The following is a 23,489-nucleotide window of genomic DNA, read 5'->3' as shown; positions in this document are numbered from 1 at the left end:
TTTTGGGATTTTGTGGGCTTGGACATGTAGAAAGAGCTATTCTTAGAACTGCTATCTTTTTGGTGATTAAGTACTGTATCACAACACCCAAGATCTGCTAATGTCATCAACTTTAGGCATACAAATTAATGGGAACTTGAAGGTAACCTTCTTGCTTTTGAAGTTGCATGTAATACAGTCAAGAGGCTCACAAAGCAAAAAGCTTGAATGCTTCTGATTCAAATCACCTAGTTAATTAATTATCCAGTAAAGGAAGTCTTTTTCTTTTAATCTAAAATCTAAGGATATAGCCATTTAAATAGTTTGTACTTGAAGAGGGATGTGGTGGTGGATGCAGTTCAGAGGTTCATAAGATTGATTCTAGAGTTGAGGGATTTGTCCTTATGAAGGAGAGATTATTTGGATGAGAGGAGATTACTTCTCTCAAAGCATCATGGATCTGTGGAATTCACTACCCCAGAATGTAGTGGATGCGAGGACACTGAATAAATTTAAGGAGGAGATAGACAGATTTTTAATTAGTAATGGATTGAAGGGTAATGGGGAACAGGCAGGAAAGTAGAGGGTGAGGTGGGATTAGCTATGATCGTTCTGAATTGCAGAGCAGGTTTGAAGGGCTGAATTGTCTACTCCTGCTTGTAGTTCTTATGTGCATGTGTACTGCTGCAAAACAGCAGCAGATGCCAGGCTATTAATTTCAATTTTTTAACGCTTCATTGGTACTTTTATTAAAAAGGAAAAGAATGAGTTTTAAAGAAAATAATACTGCATGAAATTTCAGTGAAATTTCCATTTTCATTTTCAGGAGCTGCCTGGAAATAGCGTCCTCCTGGTCTATCTATCAGCTACTGGTGTGTTTCCTACAGGCCGTTGTGATTATGAAGGTATTGTAAAAGAATGCTTCCAGTTACTTGTAAGGCAAGAATTGAGTCCAAAACACACACTCACTGGTTTGCAGGAAGGAACTGTGGAAGGTTCGTTTCAAATCAATATTTTACATGTCCAATTTCAAAGTTTGTTTTTATGTTTTCATGAGTCTTAGGCTTTGCTGAGAAAGTCGACATCTATTGTCCACCCACTATTGTCCATGTGGACATGGTGCTGTTACAGCACAGACGATCAGGCAAATCAAATCAGCCTCCCTATCCCTGTACTCTGTCTCATTAAAATTTGAAAAATTCGGTGGCCTTCAAAATTGACCCCTTTGATTCCTAAGCAGACTTCTTGAATACCCAGTACCATTCTTTGTATATAACCAGTACCATAACTTAAGCTAGAGATTTAACAGTTAATTAGTAATACAGTAGCTTTAGCAGAACAAAATTAACAATGAGGTAATATCATTGATGTCAAGATTGTACCCTAATTTTGTTAAATTCTAGCCATCACTCTCTCAAAGATAGAGAGGCAAACAGTTAAGGGACAAATCAAAATGACAAAGAAATAAATCTCCACAATCTGTAATCTCAAAGGCACACGCATCTTTGAGGTTCTGAAGACAGCAGTACCAGGAGATGGAATCCTGTAGATTTCTGAGGAGCCAAAGTCAATAAAGCACTTTGAACAAGAATCAACCTGCAATTAACTTCCAGGACCGGCCTCAGAAACAAATAACAGTTTGTTTGTGCTCTCTTAGTTTATAAAGATGCTAAAAATAAAAAATCAGCAAGGGTTCCAACAGTACTGAGCCAGGTTCTTGACTGCTGCAAACCATTTCAGGACTTTGATCCAGTGATGTAATAGACATAGACATAGACATAGAATAATACAGCGCAGAACAGGCCCTTTGGCCCTCTGTTGCGCCGACCTGTGAACTAATCTAAGCCCGACCGCTACACTATCCTATCAACATCCATATGCTTATCCAGGGACTGTTTAAATGCCCCTAATGTGGCTGAGTTAACTACATTGGCAGGCAGGGCATTCTACACCCTTACCTCTCTGAGTAAAGAACCTGTCTCTGACATCTGTCTTAAATCTATCACCCCTCAATTTGTAGCTGTGCCCGCTCGTACAAGCTGACATCATTGTCCTCGGAGAAAGACTCTCACTGTCCACACTATCTAATCCTCTGATCACCTTGTATGCCTCTATTAAATCCCCTCTTAGACTTCTTCTCTCCAATGAGAACAGACCCAAGTCCCTCAACCTTTCTTCATAAGGCCTTCGCTCCAGACCAGGCAACATCCTGGTAAATCTCCTCTGCACCTTTTCCAGTGCTTCCACATCCTGTAATGCGGCGACCAGAACTGCATGCAATATTCCAAGTGACGCCGCACTAGCGTTTTGTACAGTTGCAGCATGACATCACTGCTCTGGAACTCAATTCCTCTACCAATAAAACCTAACACACCGTAAGCCACCTTAACAGAACTATCAACCTGGGTGGCAACTTTCAGGGATCTATGTACATGGACACCAAAATCCCTCTGCACATCCACACTACCAAGAATCTTTCCATTGACCCAGTATTCTGCCTTCCTATTATTCTTCCCAAAGTGAATCACCTCACATTTATCTGCATTGAACTCCATTTGCCACGTTTCAGCTCAATTCGGCAGTTTATCCAAGTCTCCCTGCAACATTCTTCCACACTGTCCACCACTCCACCGACTTTAGTGTCATCTGCAAACTTACTAACCCATTCACCTATGCCTGCGCCCAAGTCATTTATAAAGATGACAAACAGCAGTGGTCCATAAACAGATCCTTGAGGTACACCACTAGTAACCGGACTCCAGGCTGAATATTTTCCATTAACCACCACTCGTTGCCGCCTTACATAAAGCCAGTTTCTAATCCAAACTGCTAAATCTCCCTCAATCCCATGCCTCTGTATTTTCTCCAATAGCCTACCATGTGGAACCTAATCAAAGGCTCTACTGAAGCCCATGTACACCATGTCAACTGCCCTACCTTCATCCACATACTTGGTCACCTTCTCAAAAAACTCAATGAGGTGCCCTTGACGAATCCATGTTGACTATCTCCAATCTCTAATGCATGGCTTGGTTTGGAACTTGCAGATTATGGTATTACCTAACATTTACCTAGATTGCAGAAGTCAAGGGTTTGGAAAAAACTATTGAAAAAGGCTTGGTGAGTTGCAGGAGCGCATCTTCTAAATGGTGCATGCTACTGCCACTGAATGTCATTGGGGGATAGAATGAATGTTTAAGATGGTGAATGAGGCCCTGATTAAACGGGTTCCTTTTTCCTGATGTTCATGGAGTCATACAGCATAGAAACACACCCTTTGGTCCAATTAGTCCATTTTGACCACGTTCCCTGACTAAACTAGTCTCATTTTCCTATGTTTGGTCCATTTCTCTCCAAACCTTTCCTATTCATATACTTATCCAAATGTCTTTTAAATGTTCTCACTGTACCTACATCCACGCTTCCTTTGGAAGTTCATTCTACACACCAGCCATGCTGTGTTAAAGTGTTATTGAGCTTTTTCAGAGTTGTTAGCACGGCATTTCTCTAGACAACTGGAAGTAATCCCATGCAATCCTTCCTTGATACTTGTAGATAATGGACAATTTGAGGTCTCAGGAATTAAGTTACTCGCTGCAGAACACTTAACCTCTGATCTGCCTTGTAGCCAGTAGTTAAATCTGAGTGAGTTCAGTTTATGGTCAGCAGTGACCCTGCAGGATGTTGGTGCTGTTGAATTCAGCAACTGTAGTGCAATTAAAAGAGATTGTTAGATTTTCTCCTGTTGGAGATAGTCATTGCCTGATTTGTGTACGTGATGAAGCTACTTTATCCATTAGTGATTCAAAGAATATAACCTTTTCCATGAGACAGTTGGGAATTTGTGATTTATTCATTTCTGTGCCCTTTTGAGTTGAAGTTTATTTACATGTTAAATTTTCTAGATTTTCCTTTTCTTGACCTTTTTGTATTTGTAAGGTACCGTTTGTTGTCCTTTCTTAATTGAGTCTTCCTTGAGGTTATTTTGTTTCATAGAGTAAGAGCTCCCTGAGTCTTTCGTTGCAGTGAAGTCTTTTTATACGTAGCATTATTTTACTGTTAGCAGGTTGATATGTTACAGCTGTTGTCTAGGTGAAGAGAATTAGAATACTTCACAGTTTTGTGTGCTAGTTTTTTTTCTAAGTTTTGAGCCATCACCGCTGGCTCACACCAATATGAGAAAGGAGAAAAATGAGGGAGTCTCTTGTGACTGATACAGTTTCTCCAATGGTAAGCCTTTCTCCTTGTTTTGGAGTTGGGGAGAGGGAAGGAAGAAAATCTGGCTGGAAGGCAAAGGCAAACTGGTGTCTAAATGTATTACCTTTCAAACAATTGCAACAGTCAAGCTGGTGCCAAATATAGTGCTTTGGACTAAATTGGGAATGTCAAGACGGATATACTGACCTTTTGCCAGCCTAGGGCCTCCACAGAAGTCTCATGGAGGGAACATTAAAAGTTTTACTGCAAACCATTAGCATAACATGTGTGACAACAATTATAGTGATAAGCCCAACTTGATTAGTGTAGAGAACAGGTGTAATAGGATGTCTCTGCTGGGAGAGATAATTATGTCTTATTGGTTAGCCATCGCGCACCTCAAGTCATGCAGCTTTTTGACTAGTAAGGAGCTGACATGCAGTGGTACGTCTGCTCAGTGGGTGTTTCAAAAATCTGCTTAGCAAGTGGATGGAATTCTCTGAACCATCTGGAATAACTGGACATCAGGATGATGTGTAAGGGAATGACAAGTGACTTGCAGCTGGTCAGGAATGTGCAAAAGACAGCTGTGATTGATGTGGAACTTTCCAGGTTGAACATTGACATAGTATTCCTACAAGAAACCAGGCTGAGTGGATCACTGAAACCATTACCTATTTATCTACCAGGAGAAGAGTTCTAAGGTAACCATGAAGAACGTGCAGCTTCACTATGAGGAACTCCCCACTGTTACTGACAGAAACCCCCACGTGGTTCAGAATGTTTTCTTTCCATCTAAATCTCAACTTCAGGTAAGGGTAGTTAATCTCCATACATAACCATGCATCATTGGATAGGTGAAAGATCGTATTGGATGAGGAGTTTGACTTTGATATTAGCAGATTACCCAAATCATCTCGAACCTATTGAGGGACTTCAACAGAGAAGTGGATATGACCTTTAGTCATGGCGCTCCTTTTCTTAAGAGACATAGTCTGTGAAAGAAAATGAGTGTGAATTCAGACTTTGTGAGCTTTACTGCTTCCATGAGCTGTGTGACAAGTACCTTCTTTCAGACCAAACATGCAACAAGGAGACATTCAAGAGCTGTTCAAGATCAGGGCATTGGTTTTACCTGAATCTGATCTATATCAGTTATGGCTGATTGAAAAGCATTTTCAACACATGAAGGTGATGAAGATCACTTACGTGGACGAGGGTGAGAGTGCAACTCTTGAAGTTCTTTCCATTGAAAGCAGAAATACTGCTCTCACATCAATGTCCATTTTTCTCGTTGCCAAATAAAAAAAAATTTGTTTTGTCACTTGATTGAATTGGCATTTAAAGTATTCCATACAGAGTGAAGAAGCAAAATGGGACTTTTAAGAAACATAATACACAATACCATATTCTCAACGAATGGAAAGAAAGAGCAAAAATTGTTGATTGGTTTGAGATTAACATCATCGTAACAAAACCTGTCATCAAAGCCAAGTGTAAAACTGGATGAACACAGCAGGCCAAGCAGCATCCAGCTGTACGCCATGTTATCTGCAGCTCCGATTATCATTGAAGCCAAGTGATTTGTTGTCATTGACCACAACAAATCTGAGCAACAAAACTCTGAATATACTAAGAGCCTCACACCATAAAGTCTATCAATTACTAGATGGTGCACCAATGATTACTGTTACAATTCTGCCAAAACCTCCAGATGTTCCCTGACTCAGAATGCCAGGGGCATGAGTGAAGGGATAGAATGGACAACAAGTACATCTGCAAAGAAAGTGGTTACTTTGGAAACAAGAGTCACCATCAATTGTAGTAAGTAGTTGGAGTGGGTGGGACACTAACTTGTGTTATACTTTAGGTATAACAGTGTCACCAGGAAGCTCTAGATGCTATAGAAAGCCCACTTATCAAGTTGGAGTTCAGCAAGTCTGATGACTTGAATGCCTACCCATATGCACTTGTTAGGGAAAGTGTGGAAAAAAAATTCTCTGCAGAGAGAAGCTTTCTGAAAGAACATGTTTTCGCTAATGGGTTATTCTTGAAGGTAAAAGGATAAAGTTTTAGAGACTGATGTTTAAGTGTTCTGGCATGTGTGGTCAAATCACTAATAATGTCTGACTGTCTCTGAAGTCTTGCAGATACCACTTCCTCAGGAATTATAATCTTAATGTTCCTTCAGTCATTGCTTCAAGTGATCACATGGGTTTCACAATGAGCTCTGTTTATTCTAAGCAGCAGCATTCCCATCTAATTTGCGTGGCTTGCATGCACGTGCAGCCATTCCAATATACTTGCATGGCAATTGGCATTAGCAGGCAACATCAGTATTGGCTGTGCAGGCTTCTGATGCCTGTACGTAGCAAGAATTTTAGAGGGAACGCTGCTTAGCATGTGTTCCTCCAATTGAACCAGGTAAAACCAGCATCCTTGCAAATAAGTCACTGTTCAAAACAACCCCAGCAGGGCCTACAACAAAGCAAGCTGTTATTTGTAGGAAACTTTATTTTTAAAAAAATCTCCAGTGTGCACAGTGAACTTCCAGTGACTTCTTAGAGAAACAACTCAAGGTCTGTCCACAAAGCTCATAAATCTTATGAGCAAAGAAGACCTCAACATATTGCCCCAATAATCTTGTCAAGGCACTTGATGATGTGAGCAGGAACAATCTATTTTAGCTGCTGTAGAAAATTAGCTGCCTGTGGAAGATGCTTATTGTGATCTTTTTTTCTCATGTATTAGGTAATACCAGACGACGATGGGGAACTTTTGAGATCTGTAGTGGAGTCAAACAGAGTTGTGTTTTGCATGGATATTTTTCAGCATATTATTATCTTTGCCTCCCGTAGTATATCTTAGGTCATCAGCAGAGGGTGTTTTCTTCTATACCAGAATTGATGGAAAGCTGTTCACCCTTGCATGCCTGAGATCCAAGACAAAGGCATACCAACTTCTTATCCGAGAATTGCGCTATCCTGATGTTGCCATACAATCATTCCTTCCTGAGAAACATCTTCAGAAATAAATGAACAGATTCTCTTGTGTCTGTAAAACGTTTAGTTTGACCATACACATCAGGAAGACAGATGTCATAATCCAGGATGTTTCCCGACCACCATCTTTCATCTTCGGTAGTTTAAAACTGGAGACTGTTGATTGCTGTTTTAGATAATTGAAACTATTTGTCATTTAGAATCATAAAATAATATGCTTGGTACTAAAATCAACACATTTGTAGCAAAAGCTGCAGCTGTCATCTCCAAGTTGAGCAAGACAGTGCGGAATAACCGTACCCTGACTGAGAATGCAAACCACAAGTCTACTAAGCACTCCTTTACAGTGTTGAACCCAGGACATTATATGCTACACAGGTGCTACCTTCATTGAAATGCATTGTCTGCTTTTCTTGGCAGGATAAGGCCACAAACTCAGCTATACTGGAGTATGCTAATTCCACCTGTATACATTAATTGCTGAGTAGAAGATATCTGTGTTGGCTCGTGTTCATTAGATGGATGATGTGTGTAAACCTTCTGTGTAGCAAATTGCCCATTGGGTCATGACTTCCCAAGTGTTCATACCTTTACCACAAGGACAGCTACAAGTGAGATAAGAAGGTGGCAGACGTAGTCATGAGCAACAGTGATCTTTGGAGGCTGCTGATTGAAAGCATTGGAGTAGCTGAGCAGAAACTAAAAGCTTAACTGGCTGAAAAGAGAGACCAGAAAAAACAAGGTTTGCCAATGATTTACCTCCTCAGCCCACTGACCTCTCTTGCAGTAAACATAGCAGAAGCTTTCATTGCCAGAGTGGGGTTCCTCGGATACACCACATGACTATTAACAGAATTGACCACCACGTTGTAAATCTTGAAATTTGGCATGTTTTCAGACTTTAACCTATATAAGAACTAGGAGCAGGAGTAGGCCATCCGGCCCCTCAAGGCTGCCCCGCTATTTAAAAAGATCATGGCTGATCTTTTTGAGACTCAGCTCCACTTACCCGCCCACTCACCATAATCCTTAGTTCCTTTACTGTTCAAAAATGTATCTAGCCTTGCCTGAAAAACATCAGTGTGGTAGCTTCAACTGCTTCAAACTGGGCAGGGAATTCCACAGATTCTCAATCCTTTGGGTGAAGAAGTTCCTCCTGACCTCAGTCCTACATCTGCTTCCCTTTATTTTAAGGCTTAATCTTTTATGAAACATGAATAGAATTCTTGCATTAATCTAACAGTTATTTTGTTGCATTTTTAATTTTTTAGTTCAAGTTTATTTTTGATATGTCTCATCAGGACATTTTGCAATTTTTGATTTCTGTTGTGACCAGCAGTCAAGAAGTGAGATTTGAGCTCTGAATCTTGTCATTCAGTAACTAGTACTTCAACATTGCTGTTACTAACCTGTTCCAGTGCTGTAATTTCCTAATACAACTATCCTGGGGAGTACAAACATTGAATAGGGATCCAGTACCTACAAAGGCTTAACGTGTGCTGGTGTTTTTAGTCTAAAAGATTAATTGTAAAAGGCTGTGCCTTCAAAAATATAATTTAGTCTGTGGAAACTGAAGTTTTCTTGTCAGTAATCTGTTAATAGAGAATGTGTGTCAAAGTTGAGGCTTTCGTCAGCTGTCCAGCTGTTGAAGTAATGCCAGTATCAAAGATATTGTCTTAGGTGTGTATTTACTTGGATAAATAAAAGCAAATAGCAAAATTACTACAAAATGTCAGTTTTAACAGGTTAAATGATGATCACTGCTGGTGACCAAATTGACAAACCAAATTTAAATATTCCTCGTGATCGTTAGATTTAGATTCTCATTCTGGTATACTAAATTTTGTTGTTTTTGGTTGATTCAGTACTTCAATATTGCTTTTTACAATTTTTTGCTGCGGCCTTTATCTAAAATATGTCACAGCTTACTCTTTGTAGTTTGTATTAAGGCTGCTTATCTTCTGTCAAATTTGGCTCTAAAGTGCTTCACAGGCAATGATATACAATGGAAATTATATTTTGGGTGTTCCAGCAGCCAATTTCCACACAACTAGGCTTCACACGTAGCAGTGAAACTCGATAATCCGTTTTACAGATGTTGGAGGAAGAATATTTCAAGGACTCAAAGAATACAGGTGTGACCTTGATTAAATGTTTCCAACAATGGCACCTCAAGCCATGTAGTGGTACCTCAGCATTGGACTGAAATGTCAGCCTAGATTTTTTTTTCCTCCGATTTTCTGGAAGAACTGTAATTCTCTTGTGATTTATTTTATATCACTAAGGACCCTCTGGAAACATCTAAGTCATTAACTAGTTCTAAAGAGAAAAAAAATTAGGGTATATTTTAAAACCAAACTCTGGTTGATGAAAGGAAATTATATGTCATTCAAATATCTGTCTAGCAAATTAAATTTTCTCAGCATGCTGAACATTGTAAGCAAGAATGTCACTAATGTTAATGTTCATTAAATGTTAAACCAACAAAAATAATTGTGTCGGTAAATGAATGGCCTTCATGATTGATGAGAAGTGGCCGCAAGATGTGAGTTTAGATCCCTTGATGTGTTTTAGATTAGCACTGCCAACTAACCACTATTTTTGGGCTGCCTTTCGTGCTGGTGTAGGAGGAGTTGCAAAGTCTATTGGTTTTACCTTCCATATAGTTATTTCAGTTTCATGACACCTAATGATAATATCAATAATTTCTCAAAAGCAGTTACTGTTATAAACTCTTTGTGTAGAAATATAGAAAATTGTTGCAGGAGTAGGCTATTTGATCCTTTGAACCTGCTCTGTCATTCAGTACAAATGTGGCTGATCATTGACCTCAATACCCTAGCTTTATCTCTCTAACCTTTGATCCTTTAGCTATATCTACCTCTTTTTGAAAACGCAAAATATTTTAGTCACACTCACTTTCTGTGCTAGAGAATTCCACAGGGTCCCCACTCTCTGGATAACGAAATTTCTCCTCATACCAGTCCTGAAAGGTTTACCCCTTATCCTTAAAATATAACTCTGACTCTGTACTCTCCCACCATTTTAAGCACCTTTTCTCCATCTAACTTGTCTAGTTTTTTTAGAATTTTTGCAAGTTTCAATGAGATTTCCCCACCCTCCTTAACTCCAATGAGTCTGTTTAAGATTGTTTTCAATCTGTCTTCGTATGCCCGACCTGCCATCCCGGGAATCAATTTCGTAAACCTTCACTGCACTGCATCTATAGCAAGAACATCCTTCCTTCGAAGGAGTCCAAAACTGCGCACAATATTTCAGTTGTGGCCTCACCAATGCACCGTGTAATTACAGCAAAACATCCTTGTTTCTGTACTTGAATCCTCTCACTATAACAGCCAACATATAATTTGCCTTCTTTACTGCCTGCTGCACCTGCACACGTAATTTCGGTAACTGACAAGTGAGGCCACCCAAGTCTAGTTGAACATTCCCCTCTCAATTTGCAGCCATTAAAAAATAATCTGCCTTCCTATTTTTGTTCCTGCATTTGCCTTGCATTTTCCCATTCACTCAGCTTATCCAAACCATTCATCCATCCATTTTTGTGTCATCTGCAAATTTTGTGATATTATGTTTAGTAACTTCATCTAAGTCATTAACATAAACCATGAATAGTTCGTACTGGTCCCTGAAGTACCCAATAGATGGTGCCTGCCATTCAGAAAAAGACCCATTTATTTGCACTCTATTGTTTTCTATCTGTGAACCAGTTTTCTGTCCATCTCAATACACTACCCCAAGCCCATACGCTTTAGTTTTATACATTAATCGCTTAGATGGCACTTTGTCGAAAGCCTTTTGAAAGTCCAAATGAACCACATCCACTTGCTTCCTCTTTCGACTCCACTAGTTAATCTTCAAAGAATTGCAGAAGATTTGGCAAGCCTGGTTTCTGTTTTGTAAATCTGTGCTGACTGTGTCTGATTCTACTAATGTTTTCTAAATGCTCTCATATAAAATCCTTGTTAATGGACTGTGGCATCTTACCCAGTTCCAACGTCAGATGGTCTGTCATGCACAGTTTTTTTTTTCTCTATCTCTATTTCTAAATAGTGCAGTTACATTAGCTACTGCCCAATCAGTAGGAACTGTTTCAGATTCTAAGGAATCTTGGAAAATGACTCCCAGTGCATCACTGTTTTTAGGCCACTTCCTTCAGTACTCTAGGATGTAGATTATCAGGCCCTGGGAACTTATTGACCTTTAATCCCATCATTTTCCCCAACACCATTTCTTAACTAATATAGATTGCTTCAGTTCCTCCCTCTCACAAAACTCTGTATTACCTATAATTTCTGTTGCAATATTCATGCCCCCTTTTGTGAAGACAGAATTGAAGTATGAATTTAGTTGTTGGCCATTTCTTTGTTTCTCAATATAAATTCCCCTGTTTCTGTCTGAACGGGACATCCATTAGTTTACACCAATCTATTTCTCTTCAAATTCCTTTAGAAACTTTTACAGTCAGTTATGTTCCCTACAAGCTTACTCTCATGCTCTATTTTGCCATTCTTAATTAATCCCAAAATTGTCCTTTCCTGACGTCTGAACTGTTCCCATCCTTTGGTCTGTTGGTTTTTCTTACCAATTTGTATGCCTCCTTTTTGCAATAAGTGCGATCTTTAACTTCCCTCAAACCATGGTTTGGCCACTGTTCTCTTTGCAGTCTTGTGCCAAACAGGAATAAACATTTTTTTGTAGTTCACTCATTCAATACTTGAATGTTTGCTATTGCCTTTCCGCTAATTCCTTTCAGTAAAATTTCCTAGTCTATCATAGCCGAGTCATGCCTCATGCCATTGTAGTTTCCCTTAAGATTTAGGACCCTTGTCTCAGAATCAACTAACTCATTTTCCATCTAAAGAAGAACTCTGTCATATGAATACTAAATGAAAACTAAAATTTATGCTTCATTTAACGTTTTCTGTTTGCTGCAATACTGAACATGATGGATCTGTGAGCTGCTTGGTTTTGCCTGCCTTGAGCAGGTCTCATTCAGGGCATTTATAAAGCACAGTGGAAACAGGGTAGGTGTGTGCCATTTGGCTATTTAAGCGTGCCCTGCTATTCAGTAAAGTTTCCCCTTAATACACTTTACCTCCATAACTGTGAAGGAGGAAACATCAAGTCAGGATCTGCTGCTTTGGGTTACTTAAAAGTGGCAGTTGTAAACTTGAGTGAGGAAAGTTTTGAGTTTAGTTGTGTGTTGTTGAGTTTCTTCTAAAACAAGAGAACTGGCCACTTGTGTGAAGTACAAAAAAATGATAATTATGTTTTCTCTTTTTGGTTTATAGTTTGTGATTTTTTTTAGCGGCAAAAAGAACAGTGTCAATTTCCCTGACAATGCTATCCCCAATTACAACTACTTCTCTCTTTTCTGCTCCCCTCCACCACCTGATTGGGTCACTGTACCACAACAAAACAATCTGCTTGCCCACCCTCAATAAAGTGCCTCTCTCATCCACACAAGGAAGAAAATATCAAACCTGTTAGACAAGCTCAAGGGCTGAGGTTCTGTCAGCACAACCTCTTGGATTCCACTGTGTGCCTTGCTCATATTCAAAGTTTCCTGCCCCTGACCGCTTACCAAATTTGACAGTTAATTTAAGGGGTGTGACTGCCTCCTGACACACAGCAGCCAGTTGACTCTTACCCCTCCCTGACATATTACAGTGTTCAAAGCACAGACTGAAGCTCATCACCCCAGAGCCAGACTTCTTCAAGCACCCAATACTTGCTACAGCTATGGTCACTATCAACCACAATGGGGTCCACTGGCTCCCACATCATGCAGTTACAACACAATGCCTGCCAGGCATCTCAATGTTAATTACTTGGTTCTTAATTTGAGTATTAAAAATTTTGTACTGGTCCTTTACTTTGTAGTCTACAAGCTTTCACCCTGTTTATCTTCAATCTAAAAGTAACCTATAATAGATATTAGTACGCTTGTCTGTATTGATCAGTGCATTGAGTATAGCAGTTGGGACATGCTATGTCTGTACACGACATTGGTTAGACCACTTTTGGTATACAGCATGTAATTCTGGTCTCCCTGCTATAGGAAAGATATTGTGAAACTTGAAAGGGTTCAGAAAAGATTTATAAGGATGTTGCCAGGGTTGGAGGGTTTGAGCTATAGGGAGAGGCAGAATAGGCTGAGGCTAATTTCCTTGGAACGTTGGAGGCTGAGGGGTGACCTTATAAAATCAAAAGGGCCATGGATAGTGTAAATAGACAAGGTCATTTCCCTGGGGTGGGAGAGTCCAAAATTAGAGGGCAATAGGTTTAAGCTGAGAAGGGAAAGGGACCTAAGGGGCAACATTTTCACACAGATGGTGGTGCATGCATGGAATGAGTTGCTCGAGGAAATGGAGGAGACTGGTACAACTACAGTATTTAAAAGGCATCTGGATGGGTGTGTGATTAGGAAGGGTTTAGAGGGATATAGGCCAAATGTTGGGAAGTGGAACTAGATATATTTTGAATATCTGGTTGGCATGGATGAGTTAAACTGAAGTGTCTGTTTGTGCTGTATGTCTCTACGGCTGTATGAGATAGTTAAGTTAGTAGCTCTCACCAACCAATGAACTTGCAGTTTACTGTGATATCACTTTTGTGCTCGTCCAGGTGAGCCAGGGCTTCAATTATCCTGCTAAAAAAAACCTTATAAATTTAGTTCCCAGCCCTGATCCCCTTGTAGCCAAATCACTGAGGTAATCACAGCCTGTCAATTTCAATCTACACGACAGGCTCATTTCCCTTGTTTGGTATACTGCATGCATTTAACTACAACATCCTCAGTCCTCCATTGACTGCCCCTCTTCTCGTTAAATTCCCGAGCCTTACCATACTCTCTGTCCTGTTACTTGTTCTGTAAATTTTAATAATCTCTGCTGAATTCTGCCCCTGTAACTCTTTCCATAATTTTCCATGCAATTAGACCTACCAACCATACTATTTCGTTTCAAGCTGTCTCCACTGCCCAGATTTGCGATTTTCCAGGACTCTGGTCCCAGTGTGATTCAGGTGGAGCCCATCCCATTGGAACAGCTCCATCCTTGTCAAGTACTGATGCCAATATCCCATGAATTCAAACCTGTTTCTTGTACACTGGTCCTTGAGCCATGTGTTTACCTCTTTAATCTTGTTGACCCTCTGCCAAATTGTTTGTAGCTCAGATTATAATCTGGAGATTGTTTTCTTTTTTAGTTCTGCTTTTTAATTTTGCTTTAGCTGCTTATATTCCGTCAGGAGAACATCTTTCTTCTTTATACTGACATGTTGGTACCTACACAGACCACCACTTTTGGATCTTTATCTTCCCTGCAGCACTGATGAGATATCCTGAACCCGGGCACCAAGCAGACAACGTTGTCTTTGAGACTGTCAATTCTGGCCCCGTAGAACAGTTGTTATTATCCCCTGCTTATCCCCAGTTGCAACTGCGTTTCTTTTTTTTGCCCCTCTTGAATGATTCCCTGTACCACAGTGCTACAGTCAGTTTGCTCATCCTCCCTACAGCCCCTAATCTTGTCTACACGGGGAGCAAGAATCTCAAACCTGTTAGACATCCTGGATTCCTCTAACTGCTTCACTTATAGTGACAGCCCTATAAAAATACAGCAGCAGGTCAGAGGCTAGGAAAAACAACAAGTTGCTCAACTTCTGACTCCCAACTACAAGGTACATATCAGGAATGTGATGGAATTCTCTCCAGTTGCCTGGATGAGTACAGCTCCAACAACACTCAAAGCTTGAAACCATCCAGGACAAAGCATCCCACTTGATTTGGCACCACATCCTAAGGCATTCAGTTCCTCCATTACATTCCAAATTCGTGACCACTTCCATCAGAAGAACCAGAGCAGCAGGTATGTAGGAATACCACCTCTTGCAAGTGCCCCCTCAAAATCACTCAACATCTGATGTGGAACTACGTTCCCCTTCCTGATTCTGCAAAAACTGCCATCCTAACAGTAATGTGGGTAGATATGCTAAATAGACTGTAGTGATTTAAGAAAACAGCTCATCACCACCTTTTCAAGTAGAACTAGCAATAGACAATAAATGCTGGCCAAACGAGCAAAGCTCACATCCCCTGAATTAAAGAAACAATTCTTCTTTCTATTTCCTCTTTCTACATTGAAAACTCAATTATGTGAATTTTAAACTCAACACTGTTGCTCAAAATCCCAAGCTAGGAATTTAGGCTGACTGTATAGTCCCATAGATTATAACAGTTCTTCCAAATTGTTTAAGATGTTTAATTTGGATTATTTTTCTGAGTGTTTCATGGCCCCCCACACCATAAAGATAGCTATGTCCAAAAAGAGGATGTTGAATATTACTGAAAAAGGCATATTTTGTCTTGTACTCATTAGGACAATTTGCAAGAAATAGCAATGTAAATGGAAAACATCATTTATACTGTTAGAAGTGAGTGCTGGTTCTATAACAGTTGGACTCTGATAGATGCGTTGCCATGAAAAGATGTAACAATTAGATGATCAGTGGTAGTTGATTGTCAAGCTTAGTTTAAAATTTTAAACCAGCATATGGAGTCTGGTTGGTCAAGTCATTGTCCTCAGAAATGAAACAGAACCTGTTACCTGAGATAATGGGAACTGCAGATGCTGGAGAATTCCAAGATAACAAAATGTGAGGCTGGATGAACACAGCAGGCCAAGCAGCATCTCAGGAGCACAAAAGCTGACGTTTCGGGCCTAGACCCTTCATCAGAGAGGGGGATGGGGAGAGGGAACTGGAATAAATAGGGAGAGAGGGGGAGGCGGACCGAAGATGGAGAGTAAAGAAGATAGGTGGAGAGAGTATAGGTGGGGAGGTAGGGAGGGGATAGGTCAGTCCAGGGAAGACGGACAGGTCAAGGAGGTGGGATGAGGTTAGTAGGTAGCTGGGGGTGCGGCTTGGGGTGGGAGGAAGGGATGGGTGAGAGGAAGAACTGGTTAGGGAGGCAGAGACAGGTTGGACTGGTTTTGGGATGCAGTGGGTGGGAGGGAAGAGCTGGGCTGGTTGTGTGGTGCAGTGGGGGGAGGGGACGAACTGGGCTGGTTTAGGGATGCAGTAGGGGAAGGGGAGATTTTGAAACTGGTGAAGTCCACATTGATACCATATGGCTGCAGGGTTCCCAGGCGGAATATGAGTTGCTGTTCCTGCAACCTTCGGGTGGCATCATTGTGGCAGTGCAGGAGGCCCATGATGGACATGTCATCTAGAGAATGGGAGGGGGAGTGGAAATGGTTTGCGACTGGGAGGTGCAGTTGTTTGTACAAGGGGGTGGCCATGGGCACCCGCATGGGCCCCAGCTATGCCTGCCTCTTTGTAGGTTACGTGGAACAGTCCCTCTTCCGCACCTACACAGGCCCCAAACCCCACCTTTTCCTCCGGTACATTGATGACTGTATCGGCACCGCCTCTTGCTCCCCAGAGGAGCTCGAACAGTTCATCCACTTCACCAACACCTTCCACCCCAACCTTCAGTTCACCTGGGCCATCTCCAGCACATCCCTCACCTTCCTGGACCTCTCAGTCTCCATCTCAGGCAACCAGCTTGTAACTGATGTCCATTTCAAGCCCACCGACTCCCACAGCCACCTAGAATACACCTCCTCCCACCCACCCTCCTGCAAAAATTCCATCCCCTATTCCCAATTCCTCCGCCTCCGCCGCATCTGCTCCCACGATAAGACATTCCACTCCCGCACATCCCAGATGTCCAAGTTCTTTAAGGACTGCAACTTTCCCCCCACAGTGATCGAGAACGCCCTTGACCGCGTCTCCCGTATTTCCCGCAACACATCCCTCACACCCCGCCCCCGCCACAACCGCCCTAAGAGGATCCCCCTCGTTCTCACACACCACCCTACCAACCTCCGAATACAACGAATCATCCTCCGATACTTCCGCCATTTACAATCCGACCCCACCACCCAAGACATTTTTCCATCCCCTCCCCTGTCTGCTTTCCGGAGAGACCACTCTCTCCGTGACTCCCTTGTTCGCTCCACACTGCCCTCCAACCCCACCACACCCGGCACCTTCCCCTGCAACCGCAGGAAATGCTACACTTGTCCCCACACCTCCTCCCTCACCCCTATCCCAGGCCCCAAGATGACATTCCACATTAAGCAGAGGTTCACCTGCACATCTGCCAATGTGGTATACTGCATCCACTGTACCCGGTGCAGCTTCCTCTACATTGGGGAAACCAAGCGGAGGCTTGGGGACCGCTTTGCAGAACACTTCCGCTCAGTTCGCAACAAACAACTGCACCTCCCAGTCGCAAACCATTTCCACTCCCCCTCCCATTCTCTAGATGACATGTCCATCATGGGCCTCCTGCACTGCCACAATGATGCCATCCGAAGGTTGCAGGAAAAGCAACTCATATTCCGCCTGGGAACCCTGCAGCCATATGGTATCAATGAGAACCTGTTACCTATTTTGTTCAGTTGAATCTGGTACAGTGTGCACATATGTGCTTTCAATCTGCAAAGTGCATTTGTATACATAGCTTCCAGCAAGCCCAATTTACAATTTAAAATTGGTCGTCAAAGTAATTCTCTCCGTAATCAGGATTATTTATCAGATGTATCCACTATTCTTTGAAGGTTTGGCCTGCAGACCTATCTTCACACCAGCACTCAACTTCATATACCAAATAACTTGCTCATGTGGTAGGGAGAGTGTCTGTTTGGCTTAAATGCAACAACCTTCATGGCAAGCACCATTCATGTTGCTACTACATAGTTGTAACATGAAGCACTTAACTTTACCTGTTGCTCCAACCTTTGAGACATCTTACCCTTCATCTGAGGTTGACCAGACAATTTTCAGGATTGAAAATATGTCCGAAGGTGTGTTCTTAAGTTTGCATGATATATTTGGGCATAATGGCACTGTTAAAACTGAAATCAGTAGCCCAAATTGCTGAGTTCATCAGCTCAATGCAGGTTGATTCTCACAATGGTGGCAGGTCTGGACAGCCGTGATATAATGCTACGTGCAGAGGTCCATGACTTTCTTGTGTGCTATTATTGACAAATAGGTCAGCAATGTCAAATGAACAGTCTGAAACTTCGAGTAAAAGTTATATTTATTGGTGTTTTATTGGGTGATTGGCAATAAGGTGTCGAGTACTGTTCAAGTTGTGTGCCTAGGTCTGCAGGTTTTGAAAATCTTAAGAGGAAACCTGAGATAACAAGGTGTAGAGCTGGATGAACACAGTGGGCCAAGCAGCATCAGAGGAGCAGGAAAGCTGACATTTTAGGTCTAGATGCTTCTTCAGAAATGGGGGAGGGGAAGGGGATTTAGAAATAAATAGGGAGCAAGGGGGAGGTGGATAGAAGATAGATCAAGGAGAAGATAGATGGAGAGGAGACAGACAGGTCAAAGAGGCGGGGATGCAGTTGGTAAAGGTGAGTGTAGGTGGGGAGTTAAGGAGGGGATAGGTCAGTCCAGGGAGGATGGACAGGTCAAGGAGGCGGGATGAGGATTGTACGTAGGAGATAGGGTGGGGCTTGAGGTGGGAGGAAGAACAGGTTCGGGAGGGGGAGAGGAGCTGGGCTGGTTTTGGGGTAAGGTAGGGGGAGGGGAGATTTTGAAGCTTGTGAAGTCCACATTGATACCATTATTAGTCAGAGACCTACAGTGCAGCAAAGGCCCTTCAACCCATTGAGTTTGCACTAGTTGAAAGCAAGTACCTAACTTTTCTACTCTAATCCTATTTTATTTTGGCCCGTAGCCTTGTGTGCCTTGGTCATCTCAAGTGGATATCTAAATTCTACTTAAATTTTAGGAGGGTTTCTGTCTCTACCACCCTCACAGGCTGTGAATTTCAGATTCATGGTTAGCACTGTTGCCTGAGAGGACCAGAGGGCGACTGTCTGCGTGGAGACGTCTTCTGAATTGCTACATGGGTTTCCTTTGGGTGCTCTGGTTTCCTCCCATAGTTCAATGTGCGTGGATTGGCCACGGGAAATGCAGGAATACAGGGATAGGTATGGGGGTGGGTCTGGGTGACATCCTGTTCGAAGGGTTGGTTTGGACTTAATGGGCTGAACAGCCTGCTTCTACACTAAAGATTCTATGATTCTGATGAATGAACAGGCTTTTTCCACTGTTGCTAAAGAAGAGTATAATGAAACAAAAAATTGACCCTCACGAACATAGAGCTATCAGAACAGGGAACCACAGGCTTGGTGAGATAGTGATATTTTCAGGCTTTCCTTAAAGGATGAGGAGAGAGGCAGAGAGCTGGAGAGGTTTACGAACGGAATTGCAGAGTTTAGTACCTTGACGTTTAAAACACAACTGACAACATAAAGTAAATAACATCAGGAATGTGGAGGAGTCTCGATCTGAGGGCTGTAGGATGTTACAATTTGCAGAAGTAACTGTTGAAACTTGTTAATATTGCCGGGTCTTCCTACGATAAGTGATGAATTCTATAATCGTTAAACTTCTGAATCAAGAAGGCATTTTTTTTCCAAAATGTTGTGATAATCAAAAGGTAAAGAAACAGTTTAATGACAATGAAGACTGGGGGGTTTCACCAATCCAACTAAGATAGGAACAAACCAGGATGATGGAAGGTAAAGTGAAATCTTGTTTAAATATTTATTTTCCTGTTTAGGTCCATATGATTTTGGTGGGGTGCTGACCAACAATAATCGTGATGCAGGAAGCATGGAAGTAATACAAAAACGCAACAATTCGTTTAAAGAAATGCATTGGTACGTCAGTCCAGTTTTAGTACAAGTATTAAGGAGTAAAGCACTTCAAACTACTTACAGCAGATATGTTCAACATGTTAATGATTCACATAATGTAGAAAAATTCTATTATAATAGGGATATATGAATTAGACCAGAACTCAAGTGACAACTTCATGAGTGTATTTTTGGAAAAAAAACAAGTTTTTCCAGTTAACGTACTATCATAATTTAATCACTGAAAATTTAACGTTTCTTGCTGCTTGTTTCTCCCGACTTCATCTTTTTCTTCAATTTTCTTGAGGTGGCTCCCATTACTGAAGAGTTGTCATTATGAGGTTTTTGTAGAATCATTGTCTGTGTTTCAATATTTCAAAGACTATATATTTTTCCTAATGATCTGTCCCAGGGGCAAGTTGATGAGTTGTAGATTAACAGTCATCCTCATTGCAAACATTTTGTGGTATAAAACACATTTGAAGTGCATTGTTAACCGTTTTTTCTTCAGAGTTAAACTAAACTGGGTTTACATGGTGTGGTAACTAAGTAGTTTAATCTTTATCAAATCATTTACATTTTAAGTTTATTTTGCCTATTTCTGTTTGTGCTTTAACTGTCTGTGATTTCAACTGCACAACTGCCTAACAATTATGTAAGGAATAAATTCTTGGAAAATTGCCACTTCAGGGAAGTATGACTCTTCTGTTTATTCCTTTCTCTTTAGTCTTCATCCTGGTGATTTTTTCCCTTTCACACGAAAACCATTATTTCTAATTGTGGACTCTTCAAATAGTATAGCATATAAGGTAAGCTAAAATCACTGATCCATGTTTGCCCTGTTGTGCAATTTCTATTTGTTTTCATATAATTGTCCAATTGTCTTTGAAAGCCACAATCAAATCTGCCTCCACCACAATCTCAGGCCGTGCATTCCAGACATATTTGCTGTATACAAAAGCTTTCCTTGTTGCCATTGCCTCTTTACACCAATCAATTTAAATTGGTGTCATCTGATTCTTAATTCTTCCACCTGTGAAACAGTTTCTTCATATCTAGTCTATCCAGATCCATTCTGTTTCTATTTATCTGTAAATTTATTCCTAATACTTGGAATGACTCTCTTGAACATTTTCTGCCACCTTCCTAATGACTTCAGAGGGGCGGCACAGTGGCTCAGTGGTTAGCACTACAGCCTCACAGCGCCAGGGACCCGGGTTCGATTCCAGCCTCGGGTAACTGTCTGTGTGGAGTTTGCACATTCTCCCCGTGTCTGCGTGGGTTTCCTCCGGGTGTTCCGGTTTCCTCCCACAGTCTGCTCACTAGAGCAGTTTGATTTTGTACAGTACCTCTCCCACCATATTCCAGAGCTTTGAACGTGGTGGTCCCGCAGACATGGTCCATCTTAGACCTCCAGAGGAGGTGGAAGATGGCTCGGGTGACTGTAGGAGTACAGGTTCTGGGATGGGCCTGACCTGCACAGTGGACAACATAGAGGGAGGATCTCACACCTGATGACCAGGTTTTTACCTGCAGTGAAGAGGAAAATGTGCTCCCAAAAGCTCAGTTTCTGCCTCACCTTGGCAATGTGCTCCTCCCAAATTTTCTCAGAGGACCCTAGCCCCTCTGAATCGTATTCCCGACACCTTCAGAAAACCTATCGGTGAGGGGGATAAAGGACCAGTCGGCCCTGATCCCAAACAACGTGGCCTCATTTTTGCCTTGATTTCACTTGGCTCCCAAGGCCAGTTCGAACTGGTCGCAGATGCTGATGTGTCTGCGCACTGACAGCGGATCTGGGCAATAAACGGCACGGCGAAGTCATCCATGTACAGGGAGGCTTTGACCTGCAGGCTTTCACTGCCTGGAATAGTCACCTCCCTCAGGCTGGCATCCTTACTGATGGACCCACAAAAGGGTCTATACAACATACAAACAAAGCAGGAGAGAGTGGGCAGCCCTGCCTTACTCCGGATCTGAATGAGAAACTGGATACCCATCCATTGATTGAGACTGCACTACTGATATTCATGTCGTCCCTACCGCTGGACCAGGAGGCCCAGGTTCCAGTCCCACCTGTTTCAGAGGTGTGTATTAATAGGTTGATTAGGAAAACAGGTTAGTTTTTAAAAAATCATTCAATAAGCAATAATTAATTAAACCGTTAATGGATGTGCATAGAAGCATATTTTTTTAAAGGCAAAATCAGCATCTGACTATACTGTGGATGAATTTCAAAACTGCTCTTTGTCTATATTAATAGTCATGGTGTTTTAATTAGGGATGTGTTTTGAAAATCCTGATGTATTTAGAAGGCTATCATTTCATTTTTGTTTTGTTTCATTTGGTAGTTAACCCACATTAGCTCCCCCGGTGCTAATGTGTCGATAATTTTTGTACAGTCAGATTAATATATTATTATTAGAAGCATACCTCTGAATATTTGTTTAAGCATTAATATCGTAAGCATTCTTATTGAAAATTTCTTTGTTTGCCAAATTTTAGTAATTAAAGTGCAAATATTGCTTGGAAGTGCAACATTTTTATTTTAGTTACCAAATCGTGCCAACAATATCAACCATTCACTTGGCCACATTTATTAGATGAATGATGGCTGTATGCCTGTGGGTCTTATATATAGTCAAATGGGGTCGCTATTTCTTGGGCATATACACTTCTGCCTGAAGGACATCTGAAAATGAGAGATAAAGATGGTGGGCATTGACACTGAAAATTTGAAGACAGGCAAGTATGGACCTCTGGAGGCTAACTATTTGGAACAACATTGGAAGAGGCAAGGGAAAAGAAAGCTTCAACTTGTAGAAAAGAGGGCCCAGAAGAAATAGGGCTAGCATAGAGTATAACTTCTCAGCCTAATTTGCAGCAAATGTGACAAACTGCCATGCTAGAATGGGGCTCCCATGCCCCACAGGGCACTGCCTAAGACAGTTTGTCCTATGGTGATCAAATCAACCATCTTACAAGATGGAAAGGAGCCACAACACAATGGTGCAGTGAGAATGGGAGAAACACAAACTATGCTTCAGCATGGACCTGAAATAAAGAGCTTATCTTGAAGTTTTAACGATTGCACCAACAGACCATATGCTAAAAGCAAGATTAACCATTTTGATGGAAACAAAGCAGCAATTGCTAGAAAAGCTCAGCAGGTCTGGCAGCATCTGTGAAGGAAAAAACAGTTAACTTTTTGGGCCCAATGACCCTTGCTCAGAAACATTTTAGTGTTGCTTCTAAATTATTTTATGTTAGTGCTGTGCCCACTAAGTACCTAGTGAAGACTGCATGACTGTACTTCATATAGGACAGTAATGAATGACTGTGAAAGCTTTAAACTTATTAACCTTAATTGGTACGGTATTGATCTAGGAAGTAAAAATAGGATTATAAATACGTTGTGCCACATTGTTCCCCAGTTTGTGATAATTAAAAGCATTTGCCAAAGCTTAAGAGTAATGTATCTCAAACATTTAAGCAACAAGTGAAGTTAGCCATTTCACACTGCTACTATGCAGTTGTGACACATGTAGCATTCACCACT

At 41.4% G+C, this 23,489-nt stretch overlaps 1 protein-coding gene across 7 annotated transcripts in view; it reads left to right on the top strand.

Moving 5' to 3' along the window:
- scai (suppressor of cancer cell invasion) overlaps positions 1-23,489 on the top strand; it is a 212,015-nt gene that overhangs the window by 162,262 nt on the left and 26,264 nt on the right. For 6 of the 7 annotated variants that reach the window (XM_059638179.1, XM_059638181.1, XM_059638180.1 and 3 more), the window contains 3 exons: positions 806-974; positions 19,855-19,954; positions 20,658-20,739. In XM_059638179.1, the coding sequence (XP_059494162.1) occupies positions 806-974; positions 19,855-19,954; positions 20,658-20,739 (351 nt within the window). The remainder of the gene's footprint in view (positions 1-805; positions 975-19,854; positions 19,955-20,657; positions 20,740-23,489) is intronic. The other variant, XM_059638183.1, reaches the window with a different exon arrangement.

The sequence above is a fragment of the Stegostoma tigrinum genome, chromosome 29, assembly GCF_030684315.1.
Source record: "Stegostoma tigrinum isolate sSteTig4 chromosome 29, sSteTig4.hap1, whole genome shotgun sequence".
Taxonomy (NCBI): domain Eukaryota; kingdom Metazoa; phylum Chordata; class Chondrichthyes; order Orectolobiformes; family Stegostomatidae; genus Stegostoma; species Stegostoma tigrinum.
The sequence above is the reverse complement of the archived record's forward strand: the minus strand, read 5'-3'. Positions and strand labels throughout refer to the sequence as shown.